This window comes from Ceratotherium simum, chromosome 32, assembly GCF_057802395.1.
Source record: "Ceratotherium simum simum isolate JZ-2026a chromosome 32, ASM5780239v1, whole genome shotgun sequence".
Lineage (NCBI taxonomy): Eukaryota > Metazoa > Chordata > Mammalia > Perissodactyla > Rhinocerotidae > Ceratotherium > Ceratotherium simum.
In genome coordinates, this window is record NC_141931.1 from 8,861,997 (window position 1) to 8,880,156 (window position 18,160).

The window sequence follows — 18,160 nt, forward strand, 5'->3', positions numbered from 1 at the left end:
AATTATTGTGTTCTCTCAGTATCTCAGCTTCCTTGTCTGCTGAGCTAAGGGTACGGAACTAAAGTTTCCTTCAGTTCTACAGTCTACTACTATTCTACCATCAATTTAGTTCTTTTATTCACCCAAATCAATTATGCAAATTTTTATTCATCCAAATGAACTATGCAAATTTTAAGGGGAAAAGTCCTTAACATGTCAGAATCTTTAAGTTTGTTTTATGTAAGACAAGAGTGAAAAAGAAAACATCTAAAAAAAAATCAAAAGAATTTTTAGCAGAATTTACCATTAAAGACATTAAATAGATACAAAATATTCTTTTAAAAAATCACAGAACAAGAAAATACAGACTACTGGAACAATAATGTTCAATAGTACTAAATTAACACATGAGGTTTCCCACCTGCATTAGCTCTTTTTTGCTTCCTTTAAGATGGTTCTGTATTAATCTAGGGATAGTTTGATGGGATCTTAGGCCTTAAATACATGTTATTTTTCAAGCTAATACAGAATAGTAGAATTTTCTTATTAATGAAAGATACAAATAAAATAGTTTGATATCAACAACCTACACTTACCTATACAAACAAGATGTCACGTATTTAAGTCACTATTCTTAACCTTTTTTCATCATAGACCCTGTTGAGAATCTGATGAAGGCAATAAACCCCCTCTCCTCAAAAATGCAAAATCAAACAGAAATTTGCATATTATTTTAGGATGTTCATAGACTCACAAAAGTCTACAGATTCATAATCTAAGTAATAATAAAATGTAACTGAGAATCATTGAGATACATATAATTGAGAAACTTTGTGATAGTTTGAGTAAGTTAGTTATTAGGTAAACGGTAAGATATTCATAATCGTTGTTTACAAAGCCTACAGTATGAATTTCTTTACATATATTTACATTCAATGTCTTCGTCTTATCATGGAAGCACATCCTCTTTGATTAATCCCTAGAAATTTTTCTTAACATTTGTTAAAGTATCATGCTTCGACGTTTTATGTTTGAAGCTAGGTCAGACAGTCAGGCTAGTTGCCTCTTTCTTTTTTTTTTTAATTTTGTGCATTTATTATTTATCTCTGAGGACGTTCAGTGTGTGTGTGTGTGTGTGTGTGTGTGTGTGTGTGTGTGTGTGTGTGTGTGTGTGTGTTCAGGCTAGTTGCCTCTTTCTTTTTTTTTTTAATTTTGTGCATTTATTATTTATCTCTGAGGACGTTCAGAGTGTGTGTGTGTGTGTGTGTGTGTGTGTGTGTGTGGAAGATTAGCCCTGAGCTAACATCTATTGCCAATCCTCCTCTTTTTGGTTGAGGAAGATTGTCATTGAGCTAACATCTGTGCCCATCTTCCCCTACTTTATATGGAATGCCGCCACAGACAAGTGGTGTGTCGGTCCGCGCCCAGGATCCGAACTGGTGAACCCGGGCCGCTGAAGCAGAGTGCACGAACTTAACCACTGCGCCACCGGGCCGGCCCCAGTTGCCTCTTTCTTTTCTCCAACCAATATGACTCAAGGAGGAACTAGTCAGGGGACAAATGGAGCAGATCACTAGCAGCCATCTGAAAGCTCTGCAGCTGAGTCTAAGGATTATCGCAGCCCAGTCAAGACTATGCACCAAGCTGAATCGTCCCTTCCTATGAACGCTTTTTTCTTTTAGCACCTCCTCCATATTCAGCTGTCTAGCTTTATTCAGCACAGGATAGCAATCTGCCCTACTAGAAACAGCACTGCCCTAGGAAACAGGATGTCTGGGTTCTGCTTGAGTTTCTGCAACTGACTAGCTAAGTTTTCAAAAGTTTACTACTCTTGATCTTTCAGGGTCAAACGACAGTGGAAGTCACACTATAACTCTACATTCTTCTCTGGCTTTGAAGTTTTGATCCTAAAACTAATCAACACTAAAGAGTTAGTAACTTAGGGCCGGCCCCGTGGCTTAGCGGTTAAGTGCGCAGCGCTCTGCTGCTGGCGGCCCGGGTTCGGATCCCAGGCGCGCACCGACACTACCGCTTCTCCGGCCATGCTGAGGCTGCGTCCCACATACAGCAACTAGAAGGATGTGCAACTATGACATACAGCTATCTACTGGGGCTTTGGGGAGAAAAAAATAAATAAATAAAATTATTAAAAAAAAAAAAAGAGTTAGTAACTTAATATATTATCTCTACAACATTTTAAAAAGAAGTTAAGATAGGGGACAATGCTTACTACAAAAGAATCACTCTTTAATGATGAACTCTAGGGCATTAGTTACAGTCTCTTTACTCATTCTTCAAACTGCACTATTTAACAGCTCTTATTCTTCTAATACCAAGCACCCTACTCCTACCTCCAAAACGGTACAGCTAATTTTACACTCTAAAAATTTTCTACAAGATCCTTTTTTATTTTTAAAAAAATCATTAAACTACATTGATTTGTGTAAATCTGATTAACACAGATGACAATTACATGCTGTTTGACAGGATCAACAGTGGAAGAAGAAAATAAGACAAATCCTGAAGCTTACCTGCGAAGCCGTTAGTGTTTCCAGTTTCTGAAGTCTCTGAAGGACATTCTGCATGTCCTCCTGCAGTCGCATGAGCACAAGGGCAATCTGCTCATTGAGGCTGCCTCTCGACCCTCTGTCTGAACCCCAGCGTTCTCCATCACCTCCACTCCCCACTTGCTGACCCTTCATTCCTTCGCTCAATTGCTGCATCCTATGCCCTATTTTAAGAAAGCAAAATAAGTTAGTTTTAAATAATTCTTATAAAAGTAGAAACAGTGTGCTTTATTCATTTTCCTCTGTTATTTCTTTGTGCTCTAAATCTCCAAAGTGGAGTAGAAGCAATAAAGAAGATATAAAATATTGGGATCAAAGAAGTAGATATATAAACTTCCATTTATATTGATATAGTCTAAATTTTTTCTTGCTAAGGTTTTATAATGCACTTAATACACTAGTGCAAGACTAAACACATATAATTCTCAAATAATATACATATTTGTGGTGCATTCTCAAAACTTCTTTACTAAAATGGTAACAAGATTGAAAAAATTTGAAGACTGCTTCTTTAGAGTATTAAAAGCTACACTAAATAGGTATGTCTTCCTCTCTGGTCATTTTTGGTTTTATCACACTATAAGCCTCTCGAAAGGTTTTTAAATGTGTTTTTCTTATTATAAATTCCACTATATTATGTAGATATTGAAATCTCACTACTATTAAGATTTTGTTATATATCCATCCATTCTTTTTTCTAAACATATATTTACAGAATTGGCATTACCCCTTATACATGATTTTGTATCCTACTTTTAAAAAATATTATAAACATTTATCTGTATCATTAAATTTTATTTCAAAAACATTGAAATGGCTACATGAATTCCCTATTAAGACTATGAAGTATGAGGCTGGCCCGGTGGCGTAGTGGTTAAGTTTAAGCACTCCACTTTGGCGGCCCAGGGTTCACAGGTTCGGATCCCGAGCACAAACATAACACACTGCTTATCAAGCCAGGCTGTGGTGGGGTCCCATATACCAAATAGAGGAAGATGGGCACAGATGTTAGCTCAGGGCTAATCTTCCTCAGCAAAAAGAGGAGGATTGGCAATGGATGTTAGTGCAGGGTCAATCTTCCTCACCAAAAAAAAAGACCATGAAGTAGTAATTTACTCAATCATTCTCCACCTTTGGATAGTTAGGGCAATTCCAAATTTTTGCAATTACATATAACATTGCAACGAATGTCTTTGTACATAAATTCTTGTCCAAATTTCTGCTGATTTCTTAAGGACACACAGATTCAAAGAGGAAGAATTACTGGGTCAAAGGATAACAACTTTGTCAAGGTTCTTAATGAGTGTTGCCAAGTTATTTTTCAGAAAGGCTCAAACAGTTTTATACTGCAGTGTATAAAAGGTACTACCATGTTACCCCACCCTTGCAGAAATGGAATATTACAAGTTTTTACATGTTTGCTAATATAATCAGTAAGTATTGTTTGTTCTGCTTTAAATAATAAACAGGAAATTTTCTACGTCATTGCCCTTCAGCATCCTGGAACCCTGTAACAGCAGTGCTCCCAAAGCTGAATTTGCATCAAGCAGTTGTAAGAGAAATGGAATTGGAGCTGTCTGCTAAGTTAAACCACAAAGAGAACACTGAGGTGCTCGGTACCATCTTCCAGAAGACTTCTACTCTTGTATCAAAAGGAAGTAAATTTTAAAGTGGTCCTTCATAAAAGGACCACTTCAGCTACTGATATGGAATTTACATGGGAAAAAAAGTGGGAAGTCCAGTTTGAGGCTTAGTTTTTTTCCTGCATCCTTAAAAGCTTGAGATATTTCGGGATGGCTTATCAATGGGTACTGATGATGCTAAAGAACTATTCCTGTCTCTGCTCACTTTACTATATCCTATATAATATTCAGCTTTCAAACCAGCCTTCACAAAGACAGGATTAAGCAGACCACTCCCATGTTATAGTAATCCCCACCTCCAGTCACTCTGTCCAATTACCCTACTTTTTTTTTCCTTCAGAGCACTTATCACCATTTGCAACATATCTGAATTATTCATGTATTCACTGTCAGCTTTCCTTTCCTAGAACGTAAGCTCCAGGGAAGGAAGGACTTTGTCTTGTTCTCTACAGCATCCCCAAGATCCAAAACAGAGCCTGACAAAGAACAGGTGCTGAGTAATATTTGTTTAATGCTAAGGCAGATTTACTAAGAAGCTCGAGAAGCTTAACTTCAGGGTTTTGCTAGTTGGACTGGCCCCTGTGATTGTGAGGAGTTGCAGCATGCTGCAGGTGGGGTGAAGCCAGGCTGTAAACAGGAAGCCTGTCATAGAAATCATTTTGGTAAATTCCCTCAAGAAAGGGATCTGAATCCAAGGCTCTAGTAATATACTGTGATGTTTCTTTTCCTAGCTAAATATTCACAATTTTGTATGTATTCAAATGGCTATTTTTTAAACTCTAATTTTAATACTATTAATTCTCTTTTTTCCTGCCATGTCTTCATTTGTTTTATTTTATATAGGTTTTTTTCAACCAGATACACAGATAATCCTTTAACTTTCAGGACCTCATGAAATTATATAGAGATTTTCCTTTTTTTTTCAGGTGTACAACATAATGATTCAATATTTGTATATATTGTGAAACAATCACCAAAATAAGACTAAAGATCCGTCACCATACAGTTACAGGCTCTTCTTTTCTTGTGATGAGAAGTTTTAAGATTTACTCTCTTCGCAACTTTCAAATATGCAAAACAGTATTAATAACTATAGTTGCCATGCTGTACATTACATCCCCATGACTTATTTATATTATAACTGGAAGTTTGTACCTTTTGACCCCCCCTTCACCCATTTTGCCCCCACCCACCCCTCACCCCACTCCACCCTCGCCTCTGGCAACCGCCAATCTGTATCTATGAGCTTGTCTTTCCATTAATTCTCTTTTTTGACAGTACCTATTCATTCCTTACTATGAACAGTTATAAATTAATATATTTACTTTTCTTCCCCACTCAACTCTTTATTCTATTACTTCATCACATTACTATTCTTAATGTTTACCTTTGTATTGTTAAATATTCTTTTATTTCTATTACTTGACTTGTCAGCTTTAAATATCTTTTGACTTAAGCAGGGAAATGTGGAAAAGACAAAGAATTCAAATTTTTACCTATAGTAGGAAAAAAAAAAGCAGCAGCACAGCTGGAGCAAGCAGTAAGTGATTGTCCACAAGGGTGATAGAACATAAATTTGGCTACCTCAAAAAATTGCATAAAAGATGTAGAAACAGAAATGTTTTCCCCCATAGCTTCAGAGAACACATTATTATGTCTGTGGAGTCAAAGGGGAAAACTAAACATAAAGTAAAATGGTCAGATGTTATGGAAGGATAACTTTTATTTATTTTTTTTTTTTATTATTTTTTGTGTGTGTAAGGAAGATCAGCCCTGAGCTAACATCTGTGCTAATCCTCCTCTTTTTGCTGAGGAAGACCGGCTCTGAGCTAACATCTATTGCCAATCCTCCTCCTTTTTTTTTTCCCCAAAGCCCCAGTAGATAGTTGTCTGTCATAGTTGCACATCCTTCTAGTTGCTGCACGTGGGGGCGGCCTCAGCATGGCGGGAGAAGCGGTGTGTCGGTGTGCGCCCAGGATCCGAACCCGGGCCGCCAGTAGCGGAGCGCGCGCACTTGACCGCTAAGCCATGGGGCCGGCCCTGGAAGGATAACTTTTAACATTCCCTTTGCAGAATGATAGTTCTAATGCCTCTTCTACCTAGAACCTCCCCATTTCGCTAATCAGTTTATAAAGATAGTGAGAACAAAAAAGAAGTATACACACCTCTCCCTCTTCTGACATTAGAGAATTCCTCATTTTCTCCACCCCGTCTCTCACGGTGTGGTGCTCCACTGTTACTTCTGCCGTCTTCTCCTCCGTGCTTTACTTCACCTTTTCCTTCAACTGCTACCTCCTGCATATCCCCAATGTTGCCATTTCCAGTAGATACTTGAACAGGTTCAGGAAAACCAGAAGTTTCCAAGGGCTGATTGGGATCACCACCCAAGTAATATTGAAATGGTCCATTATTTGATGTAAAGCTGTCTAAAGACTACAAATTTAAAACAACACTTAGTTAAAAGCCATAAACATAAACTATATACCACATATTTGCATGATAATAGAAGAATTGCTATTTTTATGAAATGTTTTTCATGTTATTATAGGAAATATTCTTTTTCTAAAAAATTTTTTCAATTCATATTCTGCTTCTTTTATGTAGGGAAGAAATGGGATAGGAATGATTCGTCCATGAGCAAAGAACTGAGATGTTCTCGCAGCGAATTGTTCTTGTGAGTCAGTCATTCATCCAAGAAACATTTAAATGTCTACTCCTATCCTAGTTATTATGCTTAACTCTAGGGATACTATGAAGAAAGAGAGAGAATCCCTGTCTGCAAGAAGCTCCCAGTCTTAGTAAGTGAGGCAGAGAAGTAAGATTATAACATTGATAAGTGTTACCAAGATGTACAAACGGTGCTATAGGAGCTCACAGGAGGGGTGCCTAACTCACACTGCGGTTGGATGGAGGCTTGGTCAAGACAGGCCTCCTGGAAGAAATGATATGAACTAAGACTTGAAGGACAAACAAGCATAAGCCAAGTCAAAGGTGTGGTAATGATGACAACATGTACCAATAAAGTAGTAGCAGGATAGAGGATGATTTGAGAACACTGAGATTACAGAATCAGACTTAAAGACTGAATGTGGGGAGGAAAAGAAAGGAAAAGCCTAGATGATTTTGTGATACTCACCAAGATAAGAAATACAGAGGATAAGGAGGTTTCAGGGGGACAGAAAGAGACAATGGTATAGTTAGAGGTAAGTGAAAATTGAGGTTCCTAGGCAAGATGTCCAATAGGGCAATTAGAATTCAGAAAAGAAATCTAGGTTGGAGATATCACTTTAAGAGTCATTAGCATGTGAGTGGTGGTTGAAACTAAGGGAGTGGTAACTAGGGATATACGCCTGAAGAACACCAAATTAAGGGGTCAACAGAGGAAGAAAAACTCCACAGAGGAAGCCCACAATGGGCCCAAGAGGTCTACCTAAGAGTTTAAGAAACTCTTTAAAAGAATGGAGTGATGGAAGCCAATGGAATATTTTCAAGGAGAGAGTAGCTAATATTATTTAATGATACTCAAGTGAGATACGAAATATAAAGCATCCATTCAAATTAGCAACAAAAGCATGTTGGCATGTATCTGAATGTGAATAAATACAGTGAATGAACAACAGAAAGCCTGGCCATGAAGGGAAGGAGAGAGATAAGAGAACAGTTAGAGGGTATCACAAGGTTGAGGGAGTATTTTCGGTTAAAGATGGAAGGGATATGTATATGTGTATAGCTTGAGAAGAAAAAACTAGAAGAGGGACAATGGCTGGGAACAGTCTAGAGGGTATAAAAGATGAAGGTCTCCAAAAAGGTGGGAGGAAATATGATACAAAGTAGAGAAATTGGCCTTAGTTGGGAAGAAGAACATGTCTTCCAGTGAGGTGGGAAGAAAGGCGGCAAGGACTGAATGGGTGTAGCTTATAGTCAGGAAGTTAAAGCAGCAAGTGTCAAGGCATGAAGTTGAAGGAGCAACAACCTAACGGCTTCTATCTTCTCCGTGAAGCAGAAAACAAAATTATTTGATGAAAGCAAGGAAAAGGTGAGACGGGACAAATGAGTATCAATCCCCTACTCACATCACCAATGCTAGTAGAACTCTAGCTTCTTACGCTTTAGGTGCTACTCAAAGTGTGGTCGGTAGACCAGCAGCATCAGCGTTAAAAGGGAACTTGTTGGAAACGCAAATTCACGGGTTCCACCCCAAACCTACTAAATCAGAAACTCTGGGGTTGAGGCCCAAGAATCTGTGCTATAACAAGCTTCCCATTAAAGTCTGAGAAGCACTGCTTAATAGATAAGAAAAATGTGTAAGACAAGGGGGAAAAAACCCTAAAATGCTTCTTTCTCTTATTCTCTTATCTTAGCAATCTAACCCACCTGACAAAATTCCAAGTGCACTGGTCTGCACTGGTAACGGATATCAGATGTACATGTGTATATATATAAAACAATCTCCAAGTCTCTGTTTCAGTTTCAGAACAGTACTTTCAAAGCATTATCTATTCCACTAAATGGTTATTCTAGAACGTGGTTTATTTTTAGCTTCTGCAAAGCAATAATGGCTAATAATTCAATCTTTCAAAATTTCAACCTTTTAGAAAGAGATAAGCTACTCAACTTATTTAAACTGGACTGAGAACAAAAAGTGTGAAATTAAAAAACTGACTTTTTTTTTTGCAGGAAAGATTCACCCTGAGCTAACAACTGCTGCTAATCTCCCTCTTTTTTTTTTTTCCCTCCCCAAAGCCCCAGTACATGGTTGTATAGCCTAGCTCTAAGTCCTTCTAGTTCTTCTACGTGAGCCGCCACCACAGCATGGCAATTGACAGACGGGTGGCGTCATTCTGTGACTGGGAAACGAACCCGGGCCACCGAAGCAGTGAGAGAGCCGAATTTTAACAACTAGGCCATCAGGGCTGGCTCAAAACTGACTTTCTTGTAAACAATAATTGTTTAAGTGAGAGGAGGCCCTTGAAGCATGAGCTCCTCTATCACCTCAAAGACTTAGCAAAACCAATGGGCTATAGAGCTCTCAGACCATAAGCCCCATAGAAAGGACAGAAACCAAGGGAGTACTATATATACCAAGGTAGAACTATTGCTGTATTCAAACAGCACTATAGACATCCTGAAAATAAAATTCCAATACTTACATTTTTTAAAAATAATGATTTATTACAGATCATCTGTCATGGATAAAGAAGTTGAAAATAACATTAAGATTGAGCTTAGATTAACAACAGGTCAAGTAATAATAAAATAAGATTTTAATTATACTAGTAGATTGGCTAATATTTCAATGGATAAGACACAGAGATGAAGCTTGGGGACAAAATGAATAATGGCTCTTTATAACAGGTAATAAAAGCAGTCATAAGGAAGTAGAGTAAAAGGAACTTATGATGAAGTGATAACTGAACTACAGAGCAATAATAATGATGGTGCAACTGTATGTAGAACATAATTTCAACATTCTCATAGAAGAAGGGAAAAAAAGGAAAGAAAACTTAAATAGGCAACATTAGTTAGAAAATAAAATACAAGGAAAAAGAAATATTCCACAGACAACTATAATGCTCATTTTAAAACTTTTTATTATGGGAAGTTTCAAACACACTAGAGTAGAATAGCAAACACCCAGTCTCAGCAAGTATCACTTCAGGGCCACTCCTGTTTCACCTATCACTCCCACGCCATCCCCAGGGAATTACTCTGAAGCAAATCCTAGACATCATATTATCAGGCTAAACACTTTATTGCAATAAGATAAATATATCAAAGATTAAAAAAATATTGCTTACTCTGTATATGTGTGTGGGGGTTAGGGGGTATACTTAACTAACACATTCAAGAGGTTATTATAAATTCTTAAAAATACTTTTATGAGTGGAAATTAATAAGAAAAGGAAAACATTCAAATCATAATAGGCAAACAATAAACGTGATATCAGTTGTCCACAAAAAGAACTTGAAAAGCACCTTGATTCTCAAGGACTCCAAAATTGATAACAGAGATTAAATACGTTTTTAAAAGAACCCACCTAGGAAATCTGTGGAAGACAACCTATAATTAACCTAGACTTGGTGAGGGTGGTGGTGAGGTGAGGCTGTACCGTATCTAAGTTTTCCTTCAGGAAGGGACATCTGAATTAAGGTTTAAAGGATGTGCAGGAGTTCACTCGGTGAACAGGGAGGAGGTACATTCCGGTAAAATGAATGCAAAGATTCTGATGAGAAGGGGAAGGGACTTGACATATCAGAGGAACAAAGAAGGCCAGGGTGGGTGGCGGGCAAAGCCCAAACAGGAAAGTGGTGTTAACAGAGGCCAAAAAGGGAAGTAGGAGCCAGATCAGGCAGGGCCTCATGGAGGATTTTAGTCCATGAACTGATCTACAGAGAAAACAGGAGCAAGCCTAGAATTTACTAGCCAGATATCTACTAAGATTAAGCCTCACTCACATTTTTTTCACCAACCTTCCCCAAACAAATCTTTTTAAAAAGAGAAAATAGAGGCTGGCCCGGTGGCGCAAGCAGTTAAGTGAGCGCTCTCCGCTGCGGCAGCCCAGGGTTTGCAGGTTCAGATCCTGGGCACACACCAATGCACCACTTGTCAAGCCATGCTGTGGCGGCGTCCCATATAAAGTAGAGGAAGATGGGCATGGATGTTAGCCCAGGGCCAGTCTTCCTCAGCAAAAAAAAAGAGGAGGATTGGCAGATGTTAGCTAAGGGCTGATCTTCCTCTCCAAAAAAAAAAATTTTTTTTAATTAAAAAGAGAAAATAAAAGGGAATCTGGATTTTTATCACTTTTCATTTTTCACTAATTTCAGTTCATTCTCAGTTTGACCTCCTTACCATTGTTCTTCCCATCTCTGCTACTCACTTGTGTTTGACTTTAGTCAAAAAGTATTTTGTTGATGTGTTTTGTTTTTTTGTTTGTTTTCGGGGGTTTTTTTGGTGAGGAAGATTAGCCCTGAGCTAACATCTGTTGCCAAACCTCCTCTTTTTGCTGAGGAAGACTGGCCCTGGGCTAATCCGTGCCCATCTTCCTCTACTTAATATGTGGGATGCCTGTCACAGCATGGCTTGATAAGTGGTGTGTAGGTCCACACCCGGGATCCAAACCTGCAAACCCTGGGCCACCGAAGCAGAGTGCGTGAACTTAACCACCATGCCACCAGGCCAGACCCTGTTTATGTGTTTTTAAAGTCTGAAAAAGCCAGGAGGTAAGTTTAATTGCATTATGAAATTTAAAAAAAGGGAAACGCAAAGAGAAAAAGTTAAAATCATTACTTTAGGGAGGCAAAAAATAAATGATTTTCTATAAGACAAACTTCAACTGTGTTAGAACAGGAGGGGGAGAGAGTGAGGGAAGGATGCAAAACACCAAACATAAATACGGCTGTCAAAACCATGCTAGTCATTATCAGAAAGAGTTGTCAAAGAGAACAAAAAAACTCACTTATTTTTAATAATTTTTTTCCAAATGTTAGCTTCCAATACTAAATCTTAATTAACTGAAATTTGAAAAGTATTTCCACTTAAAATTTCAGTTTGACATATTAAAGTCAATGTGAAGAACTGATCTGTTTGAAAATTATTCAATTTTCTTGAATGTTAATCAATGTTTCAAACATAGGGACTAGCGTAAGGAGTTTGCCCTCTGCCTCCCCATCCCATCTCTCTCAGAATATTTATAAATGTAAGTATATTATAAATTATAATATTTAAATATTATTTTGAATATACAAGAATTTTATAAACTTTTCAATTCACAAAAAATAATGTAAAATAGATGTTTAAACATTTTAGAGGTATGTTTTCAAAGTGATGAACAGCACGTACACCTGCTATGAACAGAAGTTAGACACTGAATTCTGATATACCACTTTGAAAACTTACCAATTAAAAAATGTCATTTTTACCTCTTCTTGTCCGAATTGCTCCATCGAATCACAGTAAACTTCGCTGTCTGAATCACTCGTCAAATGCTGAATTCCTGAAACATCTTCAACATGATCATCATTGATATCTAAATATGAACAAACATCCAGGAAGAATAATTATTCTCTAATTGAAGAAAAATGCATTTATTCCATTTTCAAAATTTATCAGCTCTGTATTATTTTCATACTGGGACACAAATTTAATTTACCAAGCCACACTTTTTTTCTTTTAACTTAACCAAAACTTTAAATTTAGTTGATAATTTTTATTTGAAAAGATTACAAAGTATTTTAACATGGAATTATACAAAGACACAGCCAAGATAAAACCTTAACACAACTTAATAACCTTATAAGAGAAAACTAACTACCAGCTAGGAGGCCTAAATTTGGATGCAACTAGGCAGGTTTGTTTGTTACATTAAGAAATGATACTTCTTGGTTTCTCGACTGAATTGCAGCAATGTTAATAATTCACCAAATACATATTATATTATAGGCTCACCCCTAGAGCCCTAAGATATGAAAAGACTATAACTTACCTTGCTGATTGGAGAACAAAGGTATCATATAATCAGAAGTTTCGGTTAAAAGAAACATCAGGAACAAAAGTAAAAATTTCAAAATTTTGTTTTAAAATGCCATATAAAAACACAATAGAAATGTCTTAATAAAAATATAAAAGCCCTGGCCCTAATTCACTGTCTTTCAAAGATATAAACCCTTATAATATTAAAACACCCTAAGATATTACTGAATAAGAAGTTTTTTAAATTCTCAATTGCTCCTAAATCTTCTAAAATTATTAAGAGAATACTTTATTCACAGGAAAGAGGCTGGACAAATAATTATTATGGGACAATACCTTGGTGAATGCAGACAGCAGTTTTTCCAGTTTGCTCCAAGTTTTGATCTACAGGTTTTACTTCTTCAGCACTTCTGTCATTCAGGGAAGAACTGGCAGGAATATCATTCTGTACCTCCTCAACAAAGCTGTCTTTATCATAGCCGTTAGTGACAACGATTTCCAAATTCTTATGGTCTGTGGGTTTCTTCATCATTTTCTTATCTTTTATGTGAAAATGGAGAGAGTCATAAAAGTTCACAGTAGGTCAACTTCTATATACTTTGTTCTAATATCAAGTAGGCATTTCCCCAACCTACCATATTCCCTTCAAAGGGTTTCCTACTTGGATCAGAGAGAGGGGATGCTCCCTGAAACAGGGTTTATTATATGCTGAGAGCTCACCCAAACTGTATAGGTTTCAAAACTGCTTCAGTTGCCTATGAATTTTCTAGAACCCCTTTTGAGAGATAATCTCCCAAGGTCTTTACACTCCCTCAGCACAGGCAAATTGTTCTACGAGACCCAGCAGTACAAAGGGGTCCAAATAGCCAATAAAAAAGACCTTTCAAAGAAGGTATTATTCACCACACCTTACTGGAAAGTGAAGGCAGAATTAAGTTGTGCAGCTTGTTTTAGGGTCTTTCTGCCTCCCCTTTCTAACACAGCCTTCCCAAGAATCACTGATACTCTTACCAGCAAGGGCCCCTAATGCAGTACCCCATGATTCCAATGTTCCCTCTTCATCAAAACTTCTGCCTGTATCGTATTCTCTGGATTCATTCTATTCTTGACAAGATATTGAGAGTTTAACTTGTCTCCTCTCCTTGGTAACATATGCATATTCATATTGGGAACAATACCTTAAATGAATATATTTCTAATGCAGCATTTCAGGTATTATATTTGGAGGAGTGGCCTACTCTTGTTAGCCTTCAACTGACATCTATTCCATCTAAGCATAAGGCTGGCTACCCCTATACTCTGTAGTAGAGCCCTCTGGTCTGCAGCAAATGTGGTTTTAAGGTCAACAGTCCACATGCCACCACACATGTACAATGCCAAATCAGCCCAAACCTCTCCATGTCCTTTTATCTTATTTAATGTACAACTATTAGCCCATCATTCAAAGATTACCATCATCACTGTGTTCTGCTCCTTTCACTTCTTCTTGGGCCTCTTCTTCCTCAGACTCAGCTCCGCTATCACTGCTTTCAGCTTTCCCATTCACAGTTTTGGCATTTGAAGTAGAAGTGAGAACATTACCAAGATCTAAAATACAAAATTACCACTTAATCTCTAATGCTATAACACAGGATCATGCTGTAATTTACAAATAATACTGTAATTTGCAAATACCTAAAAAAACTATTTTGAAGTAAAAAGTTACAATTTTGATATATAACTATTCTTTTCTTTGACTATAAATATACATACATTACATAAATAAATTCCTTCAATTATCAGTTTACCACAAAAATGATAAAGCTATCAAATCTTTCTTGAACAAGGCAGAGGATAAACTATTTTTAACTTAACATCAATCAAAATAGTAAAGTTAGAGATGAATGATCTTCTTTATACATGGTAAATAAAGAGACAGTTGCTATATGCTAGCACACTGCAAACATAAATATAATATTATTGCCCTAACAATAATTTTATCAATATTATAGTTGGACTACATTTAAGAAATTTTTTATCCTTTCATTACCTCTAGGGTGTCAGGTGCACAAGTTACTTTATTATGTCTTTATATTTACGCTCTTTTTTAAAAGCATCAGTAAATGTGATCAATCACTTAAAAAGGCAACTTGTCCTATTGCCCAAAGTCATACTTGAGAGTAAATACATCAGGGTTTCTCAAATATTAACATGCATAGGAATCACCTGAGATCTAGTTACAACGCAGATTCTGAATCAGTAAGTCTGGGGGGATCTAAGATTCTGCATTTCCATAAAGCTCCCATATGATGCCAATGCTGTTGGTTACTGGACCACATTTTGAAATACAGGGAATTACATTTTTATCAACTCTTTAAGATAAAAAGGCCTCCTAAGTGGCTACTGGCCAAAAACAGTGGTCTTCCTCCATAAACTTTTGGGCTTTATTTTCACTTATGCAAATGCATTTTGGATGCTTCTCTGCATCCCAAATAACATATTAAATTTCAAAATCTCCATACATCTTAAACAGTCAGGCCTATGTTCTTATTTAAGTCTACCAAATCAACAGAACAAACGAGTAAAAATCCAACTCTATCACAGGCATTGTGTTCTATTTTCTCTTAGAGAATCACGGTAGCAGCATAGTTTTTGAATCTCCCTTACTCTCCCAGACAACCAGAAAAAGCAAGAATGACAACAATTAACAAAAAACAGGGCCGGCCCCGTGGCTTAGCGGTTAAGTGCACGCGCTCCGCTACTGGCGGCCCGGGTTCAGATCCCGGGCGCGCACCGACGCACCGCTTCTCCAGCCATGCTGAGGCCGCGTCCCACATACAGCAACTAGAAGGATGTGCAGCTATGACATACAACTATCTACTGGGGCTTTGGGGAAAAAAGGCGGAGGACTGGCAATAGATGTTAGCTCAGAGCCGGTCTTCCTCAGCAAAAAGAGGAGGATTAGCATGGATGTTAGCTCAGGGCTGATCTTCCTCACAAAAAAAAAAAATACCCACCACCCACAGACATATTCAACAAAACTAAGTAACAGGGAATCCCCAAAACCCCCATCAAATGGATGGTCGTAGCAAAACCACTTGACAGAAGCAAAAGCAGCATCATAGCAGTTCCGTGATGAGGGTTGTAGAAAGCACAGAGAATTACTAAGGAGCCCTACTCAACGTCCAAAAATCAATGAATGTAATCCATCATATTAACAGACTACAGACAAAAGCCACACGATTATAACAATAGATGCAGAAAAAGTACTTAACAAAACCCAACATTCTTTCATGATAATAATGCCAAAGAAATTAAGAATACAAAAGAATTTCTTCAAACTGATAAAGGGCATCTAAGAAAACTCAGAACCAAGCATCACTTTTTATATAAAAAGACTGAATGCTGTGCTCCTAAAATAAGGAACAAGACAAAGATGTCTGCTTTGCCATCTCTATTTAATATTGTACTAGAAGTCCTAGGCATGGTAGTTAGGCAAGAAAAATTAATAACGTGCATCCAGATTGGAAAGAAAGAAGTAAAATGGTCTCTGTTTGCAGATGACATGCTCTTATATGTAGAAAATCCTAAAGAATCTACAAAAAAACTATTAGAACTAATAAATAGTTCAGTGAGGTTGCACGATACAAGATCAATATACAAAAATCAATTGTCTTACTATAAGCTAACAATAAACAATCCAAAAATGAAATTAGAAAACAATTCAATTTACATAGCCCCAAAGAGAATAAAATACTTAGGAATACATTTGACAAAAGAAGGTGTAGGAATTATGCACTGCAAATAACAAAATATGAAAGAAATTAAAGAAGATCTAAATAAATGGATTGGAAGACAATATTGTTGAGATGACAATACTCCCCAAAATAATCTATGATTCATTGCAATCCCTATCAGAATCTCAATTGGCTTGTTTGGCAAAAATTGACAAGCTGATTCTGAAATTTATATGGAAATGTGAGGGATCCAGAGTAGCCAAAACAATCTTGAAAAAGAACAAAGCTGGATGGCGCCTACTTCTTGATTTCAAAACTTACTACGTATGTATATTCTGAAAAAGCCTGTGTGACACAGATATATCTGTTCTACTGGACCTAAATGGCTACTTTTAACATGGTGCTTTGTTAAAACAAAAAAAATCAAGATTGCAAGCTGCCTTGCAATTTGGCAATATCTTATAAAATTGCAAACACTCGTCGAACACCCGTATCCTTTGATCCAGCAATTATACTCCTAATATTATTTTTTACAGATATACTTCCAATATGTAAAATGACATTTGTACATGGTTCCTTTCAGCAGCATTTTTGAAGATCAGAAGAGGAAGCAATCTAAATGTCCATTAGAATGGTACAGGTTAAATAAACTATGGTACAGGTCCACACCCTTACTACCCTTGGATCCAGATATGATTCAAAATCCAGACTTTTCTAATTTTGCAAAGGTCATACACTATATATACTGTATATTATGTAACACCTTCAACAGAGTCTAGGCAGCTCTTACTAAAAAAAATTAAGACTTTTGCAGCAAAACATATGAATAGTCACACTAAACAGGATAAATAAAGACTTAAAATAGCCTCCTGTCATTTTAGGCCAGGGTTTGCTCCTCAAGTAGTTCATGTCAGGACAGGTTTTGCTGCCAAATGAGTAACAAAAAAATCTTTAGTTTATCAAGGTTTTTTTCCCAATGCTTTTGAATTATTAAATTATAGCTAAGGGACTGTGGACCTGAGCCTTTATTATTATTATTAACTCTTCTTTGTTTTTATAATTAGTTGTTGAAACATCTCTGCCTCTGACCCTAAAGCAGGTATACTAAAGCCAAGTCCAGATTTCTTCCCTTCCACATCCTAATAACATGCTTTACACAGAGAAAACACTTAATATTTTTTCTGAATTGAATACGCATGAATAAGGAAGATTATCTGTTAATATTTGACTCTTCTAGGCAAATCAGATAAACAAGGAGTGGTACAGAGGTATGCACAGCATGCAATCATTATCATTTACTATGGCCAATGCGCACCACAGGCCTTACGACAGGACAGGATGATTACTGTTCTGAAACACTGTAATTTCCATCAGTTACTAAAAGATGCCTTGTAAATAGGGATGCCAGAAAAAAAAGGGACACCATATATTAAAACATATATAATTTTCATTTAAAATGACTCTTACAGGCTCATTTTACTCTGCTTTCTAAAAAAATTTGAAGAGCAAACGCTTACAGTTAATACCAGCAAATCAGCATATCATTCAACTCCTGCTAGTACGTGAAAGACAAGCCTTTCAATTCTTCACTGAGAATTTTAGCTTGCTACACTATAATCAAACCACTGCAAACACATCCACTTCAAAGTTAGCTAGAAAATCATTTCAGCCACAGTATTGCTAATATAATTCATAAAGCAAAATAGAAAATATCATCCTTCAAAATAAAAGTATGAATTTTGTTATAATTTTGTATGTATTAAGTGAACCACCTGTCATGTTCTC

The 18,160-nt window shown here is 36.9% G+C and overlaps 2 protein-coding genes across 6 annotated transcripts in view; one reads left to right on the forward strand and one right to left on the reverse strand.

Moving 5' to 3' along the window:
* MASTL (microtubule associated serine/threonine kinase like) overlaps positions 1-2,525 on the forward strand; it is a 59,258-nt gene extending 56,733 nt beyond the window's left edge. The window contains exon 12 of one of the 2 annotated variants that reach the window (XM_087420671.1): positions 2,467-2,525. In XM_087420671.1, the coding sequence (XP_087276797.1) occupies positions 2,467-2,525 (59 nt within the window). The remainder of the gene's footprint in view (positions 1-2,466) is intronic. The other variant, XM_087420678.1, reaches the window with a different exon arrangement.
* ACBD5 (acyl-CoA binding domain containing 5) overlaps positions 1-18,160 on the reverse strand; it is a 42,819-nt gene that overhangs the window by 10,536 nt on the left and 14,123 nt on the right. For all 4 annotated transcript variants that reach the window (XM_087420681.1, XM_087420680.1, XM_014783585.2 and 1 more), the window contains 5 exons: positions 14,112-14,246; positions 12,996-13,199; positions 12,110-12,216; positions 6,355-6,622; positions 2,511-2,710 (listed from right to left, as the gene is read on the reverse strand). In XM_087420681.1, the coding sequence (XP_087276807.1) occupies positions 2,511-2,710; positions 6,355-6,622; positions 12,110-12,216; positions 12,996-13,199; positions 14,112-14,246 (914 nt within the window). The remainder of the gene's footprint in view (positions 1-2,510; positions 2,711-6,354; positions 6,623-12,109; positions 12,217-12,995; positions 13,200-14,111; positions 14,247-18,160) is intronic.